This window comes from Colletotrichum higginsianum, chromosome 3, assembly GCF_001672515.1.
Source record: "Colletotrichum higginsianum IMI 349063 chromosome 3, whole genome shotgun sequence".
NCBI classification, from domain to species: Eukaryota; Fungi; Ascomycota; class Sordariomycetes; order Glomerellales; family Glomerellaceae; genus Colletotrichum; species Colletotrichum higginsianum.
This window is the reverse complement of record NC_030956.1, coordinates 1,710,482-1,728,061: the sequence shown is the minus strand read 5'-3', so window position 1 is coordinate 1,728,061 and position 17,580 is coordinate 1,710,482. Positions and strand designations below refer to the sequence as shown.

The following is a 17,580-nucleotide window of genomic DNA, read 5'->3' as shown; positions in this document are numbered from 1 at the left end:
GTGTCAAGCTCAGCGCGGTGCAAAAAGATTGATCCTATTTGAATCATATAATACCTCTCTTTCTCCCCGTCCCCTCCCCCCCTTCGCACCCTTGGACCCCACATGCCCGCTTCCCCTTCCACTTACCCGTAGCTCCGGCTTTTCGATACGCTTTGAGGTTGAAGAGGATAGTCGCCTCCCAAAGACAGACCGCGCTTGTCACGAGACACACGACCCAGAGAGAGAAAGAGAAAGAGACAGACAGAGAGAGAGAGAGAGAGACACGCACGCACACGTCAGAGTCAACTCATCCGCCGCAGCATTCCTGCGGATCGACACCACACAGCTTCTTCTTAGTGCCGGCTTGGAAACATTCAATGCTCATCTCAACGCGCCCTCGTTCCGCCTTGCTCTGTTGTTTACGTTCTTGTCCCACGCCTCGACGAGTCTCTACTTTGACGACATCACCTTTGTCGCTCGAAGCCAAAATCCGTATATGCGAGCCACTTCCGTTTGACCGAACCCATACGTATTGAGTCCAGTGGCAGACACCATAAATCGTGTCATCTGATCTCGGCCACTCACTTCGGGTTGCCTTAGTAGTCGACGTTACAGCTAAAGAAGCAAACGTCGCCATTGACAAGGAGTCACAAAATAGACTCCATTACCCAGCCAACGTGCCAATTGGCTTTGCAAGCAGTCTCTAAACAGGGGAGACTGCGCTCCAATACGCGACCATGACGACCGAAACGACCACTGCGCCAGCCCTCGAGGCCGCCGCCGCCGACTCGGCCACCGATCTATCGGCCCTGACGACCGTGATGACGGCGACCGCGGATGAGCCGGCGTCGACAGATCAACATGACCATCATGACCACCACGATCACCACGAACACCACGATGACTCCAACGACACCTCGTCCGATCAGGAGCCGAGCAAGAAGCGCTCCTCGTCTGTCGCCGACCTGAAAGACGGTGCGCCCCCGGCCAAGGTGACGAAGCGCAGAGCCGCTCGCGCCTGCGTGAGCTGTCGCGCGCGCAAAGTCCGCTGCGACGTCGTCGAAGGCGCGCCCTGCGGCAACTGCAGATGGGACAATGTCGAGTGCGTTGTCCAAGAGAGCCGCCGACGAAAGTGAGTCTGGCCCTTTCTTTGACTGCCCTCGTCTACGTTCATGACCTCTTCCGCATTGCTTTTGGCGCGCATCGCAACCAGCCAACCAATGGGCACAGTAGGCAAAACGGAACGCCGCTAATCTTCTTGTTCAGGAAAAACCTCTTGACTGCCAGCACGGCGGTGCACCCAGGAGCCGAGGCACAATTACGCTCCAAGGGCACGAATCCAGTCAACATTCACAGCAGCGCGGAGCTGCGCCGACCTAGCAATGCCTCGGTGGCTTCGGTCAACGGATCAGTTGCAACGAATCCCGTCCCGGTCACTTGCATGCCTCTAGGCACGACAACACCAGCCATTGGCGCTGGAGCTGCAGCTGTGTCTGGAATTGGCCCAGGCGTCCTCGGGGGCCTTTCGGTTCCCGGCGGTTCTTCAGACGGCCTTGAGGGCCACGTTCCTCATATGCTATGTGGGTTTGTTTGTTTTTGTCTCGTCTTCCTTTCTTCTTCCACCCCTTGCTTTTCGGGCATAGAACCCTTCTGGCGTGGGTTCGCACCGCCCATTCAAACTACCACGGTTCTTTGCCAACTTTTTTATTGGTATTTTTTGGCGCTGTTCCATAGTTCAGCGCTCGAAGTCCAAAGGGGGGGGGGGGGGGGGGGGGGGGGGCGCGCTTGGACTGGGGTAGGGTATGGAACGGGGTAAAGTGTGGAGGTGCGGGCGCTTTTGCCTTGGACCTTTTTCCTACCCCGTGACCTGGACCTCCAAGTCAGGAACTTCTCCGCCTCCTGATTCTTCAGCTTACCCCCTTCCCATTTCCGCCCGCGGCCCCAGCTCCGTCCCCCCCCCCCCCCTCGTTAGCCTCAAATCCACATTCACATGTCAATCACGACCACCGAAACGACTCGACTAACCACGAAACAGACCAACGATCGGGTTACCGTCATGACAGCGCTGCACTGCTCACCAAGCTGCAATCGGCCGCGGCCGCAGCGTCAGCAGACAGCAACTCTCGTCGCCTCCTGTCGAACCTCCTGGCCCAGGCCTCCCTCTTTGGCGGCATGGCCAGCGGCGACGGCCGAACAAGTCAATTTCTCGCCTCCCTCGAGGAGCCCGACCTCCACGCTCAGCTCCCACCCTTTGTGAAACCGCTGCCTGCCAAGATCGCCCAGGAAGATGTCACCTACCTCCATGCCAAGGGGGCCCTGACTCTGCCCACGCTGCCGCTGCAGAATGCCCTCCTGCAGGCCTACATCGAATTCGTTCATCCCTATATGCCGCTGCTCGAGCTGTACGACTTTCTGGCCGTCATCAACGCCCAGGACGGGCTATGCGGCCAGATCAGTCTGTTCCTTTATCAGGCCGTCATGTTCGCCGCCACTGCCTTTGTCGACATGAAGGTTCTCCGCGAGGCCGGCTACCCCACGCGCAAGGCCGCCAGGAAGGCCTTCTTCCAGAAGACGAGGGTGAGCAAACCGTACCTAATGACAGGGGTCCACGTCACATGCTAAAACGTTGCAGCTACTGTACGACTTTGACTACGAGTCGGATCGCCTCGTCCTCGTTCAGGCCCTCCTGTTGATGACGTACTGGTACGAGACACCCGACGACCAAAAAGACACATGGCATTGGATGGGTGTCGCCATCTCTCTGGCCCACACCATTGGCCTGCACCGTGATCCGGCCGCCACGAGCATGCCGGTGCGGAAGCAGAAGCTATGGAAGCGCATCTGGTGGTCGTGTTTCATGCGCGATCGCTTGATTGCCCTGGGCATGCGCCGGCCCACCCGCATCAAGGACGAGGACTTCGATGTGCCGATGCTGCAGGAGTCCGATTTTGAGTTGGAGGTTCTGCCCGAGGAGAACAAGGTCGTCCCTGCCGAGTCCATGCTGCTTCGGGATGTCTCGATGCAGCGGGAGCTGGCAGCCCTGTGTATCTCCAAAGCCCAGCTCTGCATCTGCATCAGCCACATGCTCAAGGCGCAGTACTCAGTCCTGATTCGGGACAAGATGCGCCCGGAGAACACGGTCAACAGCACCATGATGCTGTTCCCCAACAAGAAGCTCGACAACGTCGAGAGCGTGACCTCGGTTGACCTGGAACTCATGGCCTGGGCCGACACCCTGCCGGCCATTTGCCAGTATCGCCCCCTAACGCCGCTGGACGTCAAGAACGGGCGATCGACCGTCGCTGTCCAGCGCACGCTGTTGCACATGGTCTACTACACCACCATCTCGGCGCTGCACCGGCCTCAGTTCCTACCGTCATCCCCCATCCATGCGCCAACGACCTCGCGGCAGGTGCAGGAGATGTCCCGCCTGAGGGTCCGCGACGCCGCCATGCATGTCACCCGGATGGCGGCTGAGCTACACCAGTTGCGTCTGGAGAGATTTCTCCCCACCACTGGCGTCACGGTCATCCTGCCGGCCATGATCATCCATCTTCTGGAAATGAAGAATCCTGTGTCGCAGTCGAGAGACCGCGCCACCCGCGGCTTCCGCCAGTGCATGCGCGTCATGGAGAAGCTGCGCGAGATTTATGCCGCCGCCGACTACGCCACGGGTTTCCTGGATGCGGCCCTGCGCAAGGCCGCCATCGACATCAACCTTCAACAGACTGCTGCGCCCATGACGCAGCAGAACCTCAAGCTCGCTGAGCCGACGTTCGGCGCGCAGACGCCCCCGCCCGACAATATGCCGTACATGACGAGCGGTGAGGCTCTCTTCGCCCACAAACCGAACCCGCAGCGCGACTTTCTGCCGCAGACCATCAACGCCGCGGCGCTCGACCTGTCGGCCACGAGCCCGCCGCAAACGGAGAAGGACCACGAGTCGGCACTTGGCGGCATGACGCCGAGCGCGAGTGGCAGCTCCGAGGAGCCCGGCCCGCTTGACCTCGAGTTTTTGCAGACGCAAGAAGAGATTGACTGGAACGCCATGACTGGGACCGAGTTTGACGTTGATCAGTGGCTGCAGTTCCCGCCTGAAGGTGTCAACAACACGGATGAGGGGTTCATGACGAACGTGTTTGGCGAGGAAAGCATGAGCGACGCCATGAAATGGGCGGCGACCGGAACTGTTCAGAATGAGGGTGAAGGCGCCGCTAAAATCGCCACCCTCGCCTAATATGCACAATTTCATTGATAGACTCCTTTGGGAGTAGACTTTTACTGGAAGCATGGTACACGGAGTCGGCACATGGAGCACAATAAAAAAGGAGGCCTGGGTTGTTATGAAACGGCGTTTGCGGCTGCCACTGGAATAGGAGGGAGGTTTTTGGTATACCCTCATGCGGCGCCCGGCTTATTCAACTAGTTTCGATGATTTTGAATGAGAACATGAGTTTCAACAACGATGAGTCTGATGCGAAGTGGCGATTTGCGCCGGAGAACAACGGTACGGGGTCGGCGTGACGTGCTGGATCAAAGACGATGGATTACACTTTAGTGTTCCGACTCGGGGCTGTTTGGTATGTGTCCGCGGTGACCAAAACCTGGTCGGTGTAGGCTTGCCCACGACATCCCACTTTTTTTGAAACCTGCCTTCATTGCAGCGCTCCGGGTTTCCCAGCCCAAATGGCGCCGACTGGGATATATGTCAGCTTTCTTTCACCAAAGTCGATGCACCAGATCCCCGTCCAGTCAAGGTCGTTGGGGGGTGCGAACCCGAGCCTCCTTTCGAATGTCAGAAGGAACAGGTGGTGTTGAAGGTCCATTTTGTCGGCTTCGAGCGCGTCGTTGGGCGCAAAGTGTTCTGCGCGCGTCAGCCATGCCGAGACTGCGAACGTGCCATCCACTCACTCCTTTCTTCGTGACAGTGATACGTCCTGCCTTTCCCGACGCGATAACTAATGATGGAGCTACAAAGGCTCCTCGTCGCGGAAAAGTCGTCCTGTGGGCTTGAATGTGCGATGCGACGCCGGCTCGGGACATGTGCCACACACGCGTCCGATCGTCGAGTCCGCGTCGTTCTACCGATACCTTGGTTATTTGCTGTCTAGGATTGCCACGAGTCCTCCCGCTACGCACCGGTGCATCAGGTTCTGGAGAGGCGCCTGCCTTGACGTTCTCTTGGAACGTCCTTATACAGCTCGCGGTCCCGCTGCGCGACGTGGCTTTGTGGTGTTGGCCGCATGTCGTCAACATGGGGCCCTTATCTGGAGGGACCATGTCGCTTTGGGCCCGGAAACTATCTTGCTTGGAGAACAAGACGTAACGATTCAAGAACCCCGGTAATTGAGTCGGATCCGGAAGCCCCGACTCGTCATCCCAAGTCGATTGAGACGATTGTTGGTGGACGGGGCGCAGAGATGCTGTGTGGACTTTGGTGTTTTTCTGGGAGCAGGAGCTGAAGTACTGTCCAAGTAGAAGACCGGCAGATTGTTTCCCACTTTCTCCATTCCTTTTATTTTCCTCGCCGTTTCACCAACAAACCTGTTTCCCACTTGGGGCCTGAAAGGAGTTCACAACTCAAGCCCAATGCGAGTACATTTCGGGGTGAACTGATAGCTTTAACTGCAGCTTCTCCAGCCTTAAGAGAACTCGCTTAACAAGCTCGAATCACCATCTGAGCTAAGACAGAAGCAAGTAGCGAGAAAAGGTTGTAACATGGAAAAGAAGAAGATTTTTGACAGTCTGGGAAGACTTGATAACAACACTTACTGACCAGCAACAAGGGTGTGTGGCTTCAATGGGTGGATCGCTGTCACGCCCAGTCGGATGATTTCCCTCTCAACTTTATTGCCTGATTTGGAATTCAGAAGGACCTAGTTGCACTAATCAAGCAACCCTCCCCGCCTAGGTCACTGAGACCTATATCTCGCAGACCGAGTATGTTATTTACTGAAGAGGGAAAATGAGAAGAGGGAACAGAAGGAGGAGAAGAACAAGACTGTCCAGCGGGGTTGCACAATCGTTAAGAGGAATGGACGGGTAAGAAAAGCGACACGTGCGATTGTGACGCTTCGACATAGATTAAATCTACCAACTCCTAAAAGCACACTGTTTCTCAAGTACACACTAAACGGCCTTATTCAGCAGCATCCAGCGTTTCGGGCAACTTATGGAGGTCAATGCAGAGTAAGCAGTAAAGTAAGACTGCTGCAGGAGGCCGGTCACTGGAAAACATTGAGTATCATGCTGGTGTTCCCAGGAGAAAAATACCATCTGATTTGAGTCGTAGAGGTCATCGTGAAGACATTCGGGCTTCGAAGGCGACGTCCCAGAGTACTCATGAAGACGAGACAAAAGCGGAGGCCGAGCTGAATGAGACAAAGATCCGCCTGTAATCGAAGCAGATTGTATGCTCCCATGCCGAGTCAAGAGATACACAATGCAGCTTTTATGGCGAGCTGTCTCGGCACAGTGATGATGCCAATACCGCCAAAGCGTTGGCTTGAGACAAAAGTTTGGGGACCGAACACCGCCTTGAGGAAACGTATGCACCTCACGAAAATTAGAGTCTCTGGGCATGTCTTTTTCCGGAAAGGCTTGCAGTGGTATTGGAACCCCGGATGTCATTGCAAAATGTGTGACTCTGCGGATTTCAGCGAGATCAAGAGATGGCCTGCCACATCATTAGCCAAGCCGCATGGGGCTTGATGGTCTATGGGTGGCATTCCATAGACCGGTTCATCACATCGTGAATTCGGGATACCACTGTCCAAGTGGGCTATGATTATGTTTTCTCTCACGCTTCATAGTGGTGATTGAAAGTCATTCTCTCGCTCCACGTTACTCTTCGTCCTTCGAGCTTAGTCGTCGCGGCCCTTCTCGACTGCTATGAGTTGTTGGTATTCCTGACTGGTCTCTTCCGTGGTGGTCTCACAAGCTCACCGATTCGTCACGTTTTCTTCCCGAACACGTTACTCAAGTCTGGGCCGTTGGCTTTCAGGTAAGAGAGCAAGACATAGAACTGCAGGTCTATGTGAATGTTGAAGTGACCAGCAATTGACGTTACCTAGTATAAATCACAGCCAGGGAGATGATGTTAACAGCCATCTATTGGCTAACGTTCGTTTTGTTATGTGCTCCCATCAGATGACACCACACTCAAACTTTGGGGTTACCCCCCTATCGATTATGTCTTGAGCCAAGCAAACGGTCGCAAATGTGAACATGTTGACCCTCAAGACCGACGACCCAGCCAAAGGATCTAAATCGAAACACGGACAGGGAAACAGGGACCTATCCCTTCATCAGTCTGCAGATCCCTCCAGATCAGGGCTCGGCGATCGACACTGTAAATGATTCTCAGAGCTTTTTGTTCTTCATGAAACCCCAAAATGAAATGCTGACTTGTGTTGCGTAAGGCAGTCAAGCTTCCCTACGTATCTCCATACATCGCAACTATATACGTTTAGGTTTATTGATTGAAATCTATTGCATGTATTCAGTCTCCTCCAGGTACTTGGCGCGCCGTAAGCGGCCCGGACGAGCCCCCCTCGGCTCGCTGGCTCGGGCCGCTGACCCCGCACTCCCGGTGGTGCAGCCCGAGGCAAGACAATATTGGGGAAGCACCGCCAAACCCCTCCGAGTTCCCGAAAAGTCTCAACCTCCCTCTTCGCGGACCCATCTCACTCCGGTCTCCATCTCGCCCTTCTCAACCTCTAAACCCGTTGACCAAGCACGTTTCATCTTCATCCAGTTCCAGAGACCTCAATCATGAACACCACTACAATCCCCCGCAAGCTCTGGGAGCACCCGGACCCCAAGAGCACGGAAATGTACCGGTTCCTACAATCAGTGAACTCTACCTTCAACCTCCAGCTCAAGGTCCGCTCTCCTCCCGGAGCTCAAGAAACCTTGACTTACACGAACCTAGACCTTCCACGACCTCCACAGCTGGACCGTAGCCAACCGCACCAGCTTTTACGGCCACCTCTTCACCCATGCCAACTTCATTCACGAGGGGCGTCCGACCTCGGTTGTGGATGAATCACTCCCTATAGACGCCGTGCCCAAGTGGTTTCCCGGAGTGAATCTTAACTGGGCCGAGAATCTGCTCTACTCCCGAAGTACTTCTGACGCCACTGGCCACCATGGCATCGCGGGCAAGGAGGACGACAAAGTCGCCGTCACTGAGGTCCGGGAGGGCAATCGGGGCGACGTCCGAAACCTCACCTGGGGAGAGCTTCGCCGGGATGCGGGTAGCTTAGCGGCCGCGATGAAGGCGCGGGGTGTTGCACAGGGAGACCGCATTGTCCTTGTCGGCGCCAATTCCATCGAGACGCTTCTCGTCTTCATAGCAGCGACCTGGCTCGGCGCCATTTTCAGTAGCTCGTCGACGGATATGGGCGTCAAAGGGATTCTCCAGAGGACTGTCCAGGTCGACCCAAAGGTATGTTACTTTCCTAGTGAAAGATGCGCTGCTGACTGGGCAGTTTATCTTCTTCGATGACGCTACTGTGTACAATGGCAAGACGGTCGATCTGCGAGGCAAGATGGCTGAGGTTGTATCCGGCATGGGCACCTGCCCCTCATTCTCTGGTCTCATCTCCATCCCGCGCTTCACCCAGCCGTACGACGTGACTTCCCCCAAGACCGAGACGTGGTCCAGCTTCCTCGGCTCTCCGTCGGCCCCACCAGCTTTCACCCGTATTCCATTCCACGCCCCGTTTCTCATTTACTACTCTTCCGGCACAACGGGCATCCCCAAGGCCATCGTTCACACCGTCGGTGGCGTGTTGCTCAACAGCTTCAAGGAAGGGCGTTTGCACGAGAGCATGTCGTCGGAGTCTGTGTGCCTGCAGTATACTACGACCGGCTGGATCATGTACCTCGCGAACGTGGCAGCGTTGCTGGTCGGGGCCCGCGTCGTCATGTACGACGGCTCGCCGTTCGTCCCAGATCTGACGTCTTTCATCCGCATTCTCGGAGAGCAGCGAGTGACAAAGCTCGGTATTAGCCCGAGATGGATGTTTGAGGTCGCCAAAAACAAGATCGTCCCGCGGGAGGTGACGGACCTCACTTCGCTACAGATCGTGACCAGCACAGGCATGGTTTTATCTGATCAGCTGTTTGAGTGGTTCTACGATTCTGGCTTTCCGATTCATGTTCACCTGGCTAATCTTTCAGGCGGGACAGACATTGTGAGTTTTTCGTCGATATGTTTTCTCTTTCTAACACGACAGACAGGCCGGCTGCTTTGGTATGGAGAACCCCCTCGACCCTGTGTACGTCGGTGGCACCCAAGGCCCCTCCCTTGGCGTGCCCATTGCCATCTATGATGCTCAGCTCCCGAACGGACCCGGCAAGACAGTCCCTCACGGTACGCCCGGCGAGCTTGTTGCGACGGCCGCATTCCCCAACATTCCTTGCTATCTCTGGGGGGATGCCAGTGCGGCGCCAACGTCCTCGACAAGCTTTGCTTCCGCCACGCCGGGAACAAAGTACCACTCGGCATATTTCGCCCGTTTCGACCACGTCTGGGCTCACGGCGACTTCTGTTCGATCCACCCCGAGACGGGTAACATTTCGTTTCTGGGGCGTGCCGACGGTGTGCTGAATCCGAGCGGCATCCGGTTCGGCAGCGCCGAGATCTACGCCGTCATCGAGCGGAACTTTTCTAATAAGGTTGTCGATAGTCTGTGTGTTGGGCAGAGAAGACCTCGCGACGACGATGAGAGCGTCATGCTGTTCCTGCTGATGCGAGAGGGCGAAAAGTTCGACCGCAGACTTGTAGCCGAGGTCAGGGATGCCATCAAGAGGGAGCTGACCAAGAGGCACGTGCCGAAATATGTCTTCCAGACGCCCGAGATACCGGTGAGTGATGTTCGTCCTGGGCCTGTCCAAGCAACTGACGAGATAAGACAACCGTGAACCTGAAAAAGGTTGAGCTGCCGGTGAAGCAGATCGTGTCGGGCCACACCGTCAAACCGAGTGGGACGCTTCTTAACCCGCAGAGCTTGGACTTTTACTACCAGTTCGCCAAGATCGAGGAGCTGCTCGCCGGCAAGGAGAAGCTGTAAAGATATGTAAATCAAGGACGTGTATTTAGACTAGAGATACAAGGCATGTAGACCTGAAAATACGAGTTTTGCGACACCACGATCCATCCCGTTGATCTCATAGCACTGGTTTCGTGTCGACAACAACATGCTCAGCATACTTAACCCCCGTGTGTGGGTGGAGCCGGAGTCTACCGACGGCAGAGTCCCCGAGGTCCCACTACGGCGCCGATGGTGTAGCCCTGGGACGATACATGGACGTAAGGGCTGTACGGGCGAGGGGTTGGCCCTTTGTGTAATAATAAAGGAAAGATTGAGAAAACATCAATGGACTGTGTCTCTTTCAGTTTTCACCTAATCCAGCGCCCATCACGAAGACTTATTCGCCCCTATTTCGGCCTCTACCTACCTTCCTCTCAGCGCGGTCTGCCTTCGAGATTACCAGCCCCTCTCCCCGACGCGAACGCCAGTCAGTCAGCGAGTTGGTATCCTCCACCCAGCGCAGTTCACCTTCAACTGCAAATCATGGCGACCATGCACCCCATTAATCTAATCAACACTTTTTAACCGGTAGCCGGTAACCCTCTCCCTTCCCACCATAACGCCATGTCTAACATTACTGCCCCTGGAGGCTATTCATCGTCAGTCATCTCCATCATGCTCTCCCCCTTCTCGTCCTCGTCCACAAGTACCTGTGTCCGACCGACCTTGGCCTTGCCTTTGGCATCCCGCCGCAGCTTCGGCAGCTTGTTCGACACTCGCTCCCTGGCGACGGCCTTTCCCGACTCAAGCTCCTGCTCGAAAGCCTCCAGCTCGTCACCATCTGCAAAGTCGATCGTCGATGTCTCCTCGAGTGCCTTGTTCAGCAGCTCTGTTGCAATGCCATCTTGTGGGTTAATGGCAAGGGCTTCGTGCAGCGGTACAATGGCCTTCTCGGGGCGTCCCTCTTCCAGATAGATGAGTGCCTTGGCACAGAAAATTGCAGCGTCCTTGCCGCCCTGGCGCAGGACCTCGTCAAACTCCATGTGTGCATCCTTCCAGAGCCGCAGGCGACGGTAAGCGTGTGCGAGGTTCGTCCTTGGGGATAGCCATGCCTGTGGGTCCGAGTCAATCTCGTCGGCGATTTTCAATGCCGCCCGGAAAAATTGAACAGCCTCCTGCGGCTTATCCTGGTGGTACTTGACGACGCCCATTTCGTTCAACAGTAGGGGGTCCGTCTTGCACAGACCGTACGCTGTCTTGAGAAACTCTTCCGCCAGCGTCATGTTGTTAAGCGCGTGGTTCTGCATGCCCAAAAACACTTGTGGCAAGTGTGTCCCCATGAATAACCTCGCCGCCGTTGAGTAGGCCGAAATGGCCTGATCGTGTTCGCCCTCAGCGGCAAATGTATGTGCGAAGCCAATCCACGCAGGACCAAAGTGTGCATCCATCATGCTGGCCTTGCTGAAATACCGCCGCGCTTCCGCAATCTTGTCGATGGAAAAATAATATATGCCGACAGCTAACCACGAACAGGGTTCCTCAGGGTGGTTGTCTGCAAGGTCGTGAGACACCAGGAATAGTGCATTCTTCATCTTTAGCTGATACAGACATGCCAAGTGCAGCGGGTGCACGCTAAAGTTGTACTTGTCTTCCTGCAGGATCGACTCTGTGATGGCGAGAGCATCCCGATACCGGCATTGCGTGTACAAAAGATCGGCCTTGGCGAGCATCAGATCGGGGTTGTCCGCCAACCGATAGTGCGTCGACAGCGAGTCGCACGCCGCGGTAAAAGCCGACGGTTCCCGATACTTGGAAAGCCGCGTCGTGTACAGCATTTTGGTGAACTCTGCCGCTTCCTGAGACGACGAGACGTCCTCTGAAACGGTGATGGAGTCAAAGTCGAGCGACTCGAGGAACGCCCACTCCTCGTCAGGCGACAGCAGGGCGTTCGTCATGAGCTGCTGGAACGCCTCAAAGCACTGCACGTCGATCCGCACAGCGTCCTTGTAGCACTCCTTGGCCCGGTCAAAGGCGTTCTGCTTGGAGTAGCATATGCCTCGCAGGTAGCACATGGCGGCCTCGTACTTCCTATTTGTAGCCTCCTCCTCTGCAGCCTCGTCACGAGCCACCCTGGCCCTTTGGCCTACCGCCCGTCCCAGGGGTGCCGCGTTCGTCTTGCGCTTGTTGCTCACATTGTTGATGAGGTGGGTCGGATTTCGCTCGCCGAGGACGGCCAATGCCTCGTCGAATCTCGATTGTTTGACGAGGCAGTGTGCGCCCAGGTATCGGCAGGAAACGTTGCGGGCGACAAGGTCCTGTTTGGCGAGGAATGTCTGGGCGCGGGTATAGTTGCCGGTCGCGAAGTGCACTTGAGCCAGCCAGAAAGCGTCCTTATCATCGTCTGCGAAGCACGGAAACACGTCAATAAGCAAACTGCCCTCAGCCCGTCAAGGGGCACTCACTCGTTAGGGCCAGCAGCTTATCGCCGATGAATATGGCGGAATCGTACTGGGCCTTGTTCAGGGCATCCTGCCTCCATTCCCGCAGGAACTTTTCCATGTCGAGGCAACGGGCTATTTCGGGGGCATACCGAGGACGAGGTCGGTGAGTTTGCAGTCGACGTCAGTGGGTTCTTGAGAGGACGTTGATGTCGATCCTTGGTGAGGTAAGCGCGTCGCGTCGTGATGGACTTTCTTTTCTTTGGATGACGGGCGGGCAGGAATTGGAGGGGACGTGGATGCACTGTGCACACCAGCGCTGTCAGGGGTGTGGACCGAGTAAATGGCGGGGTAGGCCAACCAGACAGCGGCGTCCCTCAGGCACACCACGTGGTGTCTTCCTTACGCTGGTGATACCTACTCACTGGGACTGATAGAGATCATGATAATGAGGTTGAAGAAAATGGATGCCATTGATTGCGTAGCTGCGGTTAGGTTCTGACGTACGTACTCGACAGCACGTTCCCGATGCTTCTCTCGGCCAACGTCGTGACTCCCGCAAGTCAGCTAGCAAATGTTTCAGGCCATGCACGCTGTGAACTCTTCCCCGTTCAACCGTTTGAGGGGTCTTTTGCAGCAAGACATCATCCCAAGTGCCGTTGGACAGAACTGGTGAAGGTCGCCGCTGGCTGGCCTTGGTGCGCACTGCTTCTAGGTAGGCACCGTGCCTGATGTACTGCCAACCGGCAAGGTACGTATATATGTATGCATCAAACGCACCCACCAATCCGGAAAATGCAAATGGTGGAAACGTCGGGCAGTCTCCCCTTGCGCCCAATACAGTGGACGACGGGCGGCATGGGCGTGGACGGCGTCCTCAACCCCCCGAGGCCATTCGCTGTGACCTCACTGTGGTGCGCTGTTCCAGCGTGCCCGCCTTGTCGTCACCACGTATCATTGGTCAGTGGTCAAAATGGATCCATCAGGGGTAAGGCTAACCTGGGCTAAGCGAGGCGCTATCGCTGTATCCGCCATCGATAACAAGGTGACGACTAAGGTCAAGAAGGATGGGGCATCAAGTATCCGTATTATTTTTTTTCTCTTCAAGCTATTCATTGTTCTCCATCAGTCGATAATTCATTCGCCTTTCTTCTCCCGCCTCACTGCATCGCTCCCAACACCATCGTCTGTAATACCCGCCACGTCACTTCCCTCGAGATACCATCGACGCATCATCATCCTCCACCACACGAATCCCCGACCTCCTTGCACCGAAGCTTGCCCGTCTTCTCCAAACGCCATTGAACAAGCCCCTGCAGCAGGCCCTCGTCGACTCGCCTGCCCGCACGCCCGCCCGCCCGCCGCCGCCATCCCGACCTCATCGCGAACTACTCACCCGTCCGTCCCAGCCGCCACAACTGCGACCAGATCTTCAAACCAAGGTGCCGCCGCCCTTGCAGAATCGAGGGATTGAAGAAGTACCTATTTTTCAACCCGGAAGCCGTCGAAAGCAGTCCCCATGGATAACAACCTGTGGACCCGCCGCACAAAGTGAGTTGTTCGTTGCCCGTCCCCCCCCCGCATCCTCACCGCTGACCAGCCAGCTCTGGCAAGCTTTCACTCTCGACAAATGGCAGTCCCGCGCCGGGCGGTGACGCTGCTGGTCGTAACGGCTCCTTCGCCAAGCGATTCGGCGGCGACACGTCCTCACACGGCGGAAAATCAAATCCCTTCAACAACGTAACGACCCCCAGCGCCGGCGGCATGGCGTCGCCCACGGCCGCCGCCGCCAACGCTTTCGGCCTGGGCTCCGGCGCCTTTGCCTCCTTCGGATCCGCCAAGACGCCCAAATCCCCAGGCAACCCGTTCGACCTCGCTATGGGCAAGATCGGCGCGAAGCCGGGCGGCGTGACGTCGTCGCACGATCCGGCGGCCAAGGCTCCGTCCATCGCCTCCATCCCCGAGAGGAAGGCCCTGGGCTCCCAGCCCGTCTCGGCCAGAACATCCTCTGAGACGCTTCGCGTCCATCCGCTCAAGTACGAGTGGGTGACGTGGTGCCGGCCGCCTCAGCCCAAGGGCCAGCCGTACCAGGAGTACGCTAAGTCGCTTACGCCCATGATCCACTGCAACACCGTCGAGGAGTTTTGGATTGGCTACCCTCATCTCAAGCGTCCGTCCGAGCTGTCAGTTGGCTGGGAATACCATTTCTTCAAACGGGGCATCCGCCCCATCTGGGAAGACGAGGAGAACAGGAGCGGCGGCAAGTGGGTGCTGCGCCTTAAAAAGGGCATCGTCGACCGGTACTGGGAGGACACCGTGTTTGCCCTCCTTGGCGAGGCCTTCATCGACGCCAGCGAGGAGGTCTGTGGCGGTGTTGTCAGCGTCCGTAACGGCGAGGACATTATCAGTATCTGGACGCGCTCGACTGGCGGCCGCGTGCTGCGGATTCGGTAAGTCGTCCCCAATCTCTGTACAAGACGCAGCTAACGCCCGTAGTGAAACGTGGAAGTCGTACCTCAAGTGCCCTCCCAACACGCAGTTCGAGTTCAAGTCTCATGACGAGAGCATCCAGCACCGCGCCGCCATCGAGGAGTCACGTCGCGAGAAGCAGCACGACAAGCGTGGCAAGCAGGCCACCGAAGAGCAGAAAGCCGCCGCGTCTTGAGCACCACCTGCCACGGAACGCCACCCTCTTGCATTTTTTCCAAGCCATCTTTGATGTTTATTTGTACACTATCAGATCCCCTGCGGCGGATCTCCATAGCATTCGGGTTGAAACTCTGACAAAAATACACCTTGTTGGGATGAGGAATATCGGGGTTTGGACATATGGAGTGCCGAAAGGCCCCCTTTTTCTGGATTGTCGATCTCGGAGACGGGATCGAAAGTGACGGGTGCGGCGGAATGGGCAGCGATCAACGTCGTTTAGCGGTCACGTTGTTTTATGGATTGCGACGGGTGGTACTGGAATTGGTTTGATCCTCCGAGGTGTACACTACTGCGATCTGAGCGCACGGCGCATGCTGGCTGCGCGATATCTGACCGGATGATAGTCCCAATGACTACGAATGAGCCAGCTCGATGTCTGTCTCGATGTGATGGTGCCGGTGTTCGCCACCTGGCTTGTACATCACGCCCTTTTCGGCGTCTTGCGCCTCTCCCAGACCTGTAGATACGTCTCACCCAGGTACAATAACTCGCTCTGCACCTTCTCCACAAACAAGTCCTGACACGATACCCATTCGTCGCGCCCCTTGTCCTTGAGCTGCACCTTCCACGTCTTGCGCTCTTCTCCGCTGTCCGCGACGTCCTCCTTGGCGCGGACGGCCTCATGTACAACGTTGGCGACTAGGTCGTACCAGATGGGCTCGCCGGGGGGCCATTCACTGGTGTTCGGCTCTACATACGGGCTGACATCGAGCCCCCGTGGGTCAAATGTGACGATCGTAGGGTTGCGCTCCGAGACGAACTTGTTCTGGCTGAAGCGCTTGACATGGAGGACGAGGTACGGGGGGAGAGGGTGCAGCAGGCGATACCGCTTGCGCTGGGCAAGGTGTTCCTGCGCGTGGATGCCGTCGTATTTTGAGAGAATTGTCGTCAAGGGCACCTGAGGGATGATGTTCTTTTCCAGTTCGTCCTGGAAGAGGGGCGCTGCGGGTAGGTCAAGGGTCAAAAACATGAACCGCGACGTCGTCACCGAGACGGCGGCGTCTTCGAACCGCAGACGATCGCCCGCATCGGCACGCGCTGTGATTGCCTGCGATTCAACCTTGAGCTTGCCCTGGAAAATCCGTTGAACAACAGAGCTCCCAGCCTTCGTCTTTGACCCACCCAGCCCCAGGTGCAGGTTGTTCAGAAACCATGATAGGAACTCAACCGGGTCCGACTGCGCCGTCAGTGTGTACCGCTTGTTCGACAGCAACGAGATCTCCTGCAGCAGTTCGTGAGGAGACACATGTGCCTTAAAGGCGCGCGGGTTCCAGATCTTGCGCACCAAAATGCCAAAACGCTTCGCCAATTCCGACCGAGACGATAGATCCTCCAAGAGACAGAAGTTTCTCAGCGGCACGACATGTGCGAGGGCCTGCACCACAACATTCAGGTAGTCGTTCTCCTTGAGGTTGTTCATGCCCACAAACCCCGGGGCGTACTCCTTGCCGACCAGGGTGAACGAAGCACGCAGTGGTGGCTTGTCGAGCGCGGCGACCTCCTGCCTTGTGTACCGCGGGTCTGACACAAACTTGATGTCGTCGAGCGATTTCGAATTGACCTCATAGCCCTCGGGGAGCACATAGACCTTTTGGGTCTGCATGTTAATAAAGACGTGGTGGTTCTCATCGAGCGCGTGAAAGTAAGCGTGCGACTTGGGCCCACGGCCCTGGTAGTAGCGTCCGCATACAAGGCACGCGTAGACGTTGATGTTGGACAGGCTGACGGAGCACAGCTTCTCGAAGTCGAAGTCGAGCACGTTGCGGTCTATCGTGTCGAGGTAGAGATCGCCGTAGCCGTCTGTCGGTGCCGATTGACGGGTCGGTGCTTGAAGGGGTGTTTCATCATCGAGTTCACTATCGTCAGCAGCTTGTGATTCGGTTGTGAGTGTCCCCTCGTCATTGTGGCCGTTCTCAAGCGATCCGTTTGAGATGAAGGAATCGACAGTTTTGGAGCGCTTGGAGGCGGGTGAGGCTACGCCAGCGAGATCATCGAGGGGTTCTTCGGCGTGTCGTTTCCTGTGCGCCATTGTTTGTCGGGCGTACGGTGGATATCAAAGGTCGATGTCCGGGTTTGCGGGTTTGCAGGATTGATGTCGAAAGGCGTGGATGGATCATTTAGCATGTATTCTTGGCCGCGATTGTAAGGCTGGAAAAAGTCGCTGTGTAGGGCGATAGGCGCACGCCCCTGCTTTGATCTGTCACGCCCAGAGCTTGTTTTCGGCAACTTCTTCCCGTGTGACAACTTGAACAACATTCGTCACCAAGACAGCGGTTTTTTCGCCTCTCATACAAGATACGTGAGCCTTAGTGCATTTGGTTTATGACTCTTGTTCCAACACTGCGCATGCAGTTGGCATTTGACAGCTACCCAACATGCAGCTCTCGACGAACGCATGTGAGGCCCAGACAATT

At 56.4% G+C, this 17,580-nt stretch overlaps 6 protein-coding genes across 6 annotated transcripts; 3 read left to right on the top strand and 3 right to left on the bottom strand.

Annotated features, from left to right (window-relative positions):
* Positions 1-716: 716 nt before the first annotated feature.
* CH63R_04091 (Fungal specific transcription factor domain-containing protein) lies at positions 717-4,216 on the top strand (the record flags this gene model as incomplete). Its single annotated transcript, XM_018299066.1, has 4 exons — positions 717-1,111; positions 1,246-1,559; positions 2,015-2,556; positions 2,612-4,216. 4 exons carry the CDS (start codon positions 717-719, stop codon positions 4,214-4,216), a joined length of 2,856 nt encoding a protein of 951 aa, XP_018160312.1.
* A 515-nt stretch (positions 4,217-4,731) lies between these two features.
* Positions 4,732-5,259, bottom strand: CH63R_04090 (uncharacterized protein; the record flags this gene model as incomplete). The annotated part of the gene is made up of 1 exon (XM_018299065.1): positions 4,732-5,259. The coding sequence occupies one exon, from the start codon at positions 5,257-5,259 to the stop codon at positions 4,732-4,734; it is 528 nt and encodes a 175-aa protein (XP_018160311.1).
* Positions 5,260-7,752: 2,493 nt separating this feature from the next.
* On the top strand, positions 7,753-10,058 carry CH63R_04089 (Acetoacetate-CoA ligase; the record flags this gene model as incomplete). The annotated part of the gene is made up of 5 exons (XM_018299064.1): positions 7,753-7,863; positions 7,913-8,428; positions 8,472-9,179; positions 9,226-9,852; positions 9,900-10,058. The coding sequence occupies 5 exons, from the start codon at positions 7,753-7,755 to the stop codon at positions 10,056-10,058; spliced, it is 2,121 nt and encodes a 706-aa protein (XP_018160310.1).
* Positions 10,059-10,669: 611 nt separating this feature from the next.
* On the bottom strand, positions 10,670-12,578 carry CH63R_04088 (Tetratricopeptide; the record flags this gene model as incomplete). The annotated part of the gene is made up of 2 exons (XM_018299063.1): positions 10,670-12,420; positions 12,482-12,578. The coding sequence occupies 2 exons, from the start codon at positions 12,576-12,578 to the stop codon at positions 10,670-10,672; spliced, it is 1,848 nt and encodes a 615-aa protein (XP_018160309.1).
* A 1,398-nt stretch (positions 12,579-13,976) lies between these two features.
* CH63R_04087 (Eukaryotic initiation factor 4E) lies at positions 13,977-15,122 on the top strand (the record flags this gene model as incomplete). Its single annotated transcript, XM_018299062.1, has 3 exons — positions 13,977-14,008; positions 14,062-14,907; positions 14,954-15,122. 3 exons carry the CDS (start codon positions 13,977-13,979, stop codon positions 15,120-15,122), a joined length of 1,047 nt encoding a protein of 348 aa, XP_018160308.1.
* Positions 15,123-15,587: 465 nt separating this feature from the next.
* Positions 15,588-17,195, bottom strand: CH63R_04086 (Ubiquitin carboxyl-terminal hydrolase; the record flags this gene model as incomplete). The annotated part of the gene is made up of 1 exon (XM_018299061.1): positions 15,588-17,195. The coding sequence occupies one exon, from the start codon at positions 17,193-17,195 to the stop codon at positions 15,588-15,590; it is 1,608 nt and encodes a 535-aa protein (XP_018160307.1).
* Positions 17,196-17,580: the final 385 nt, after the last annotated feature.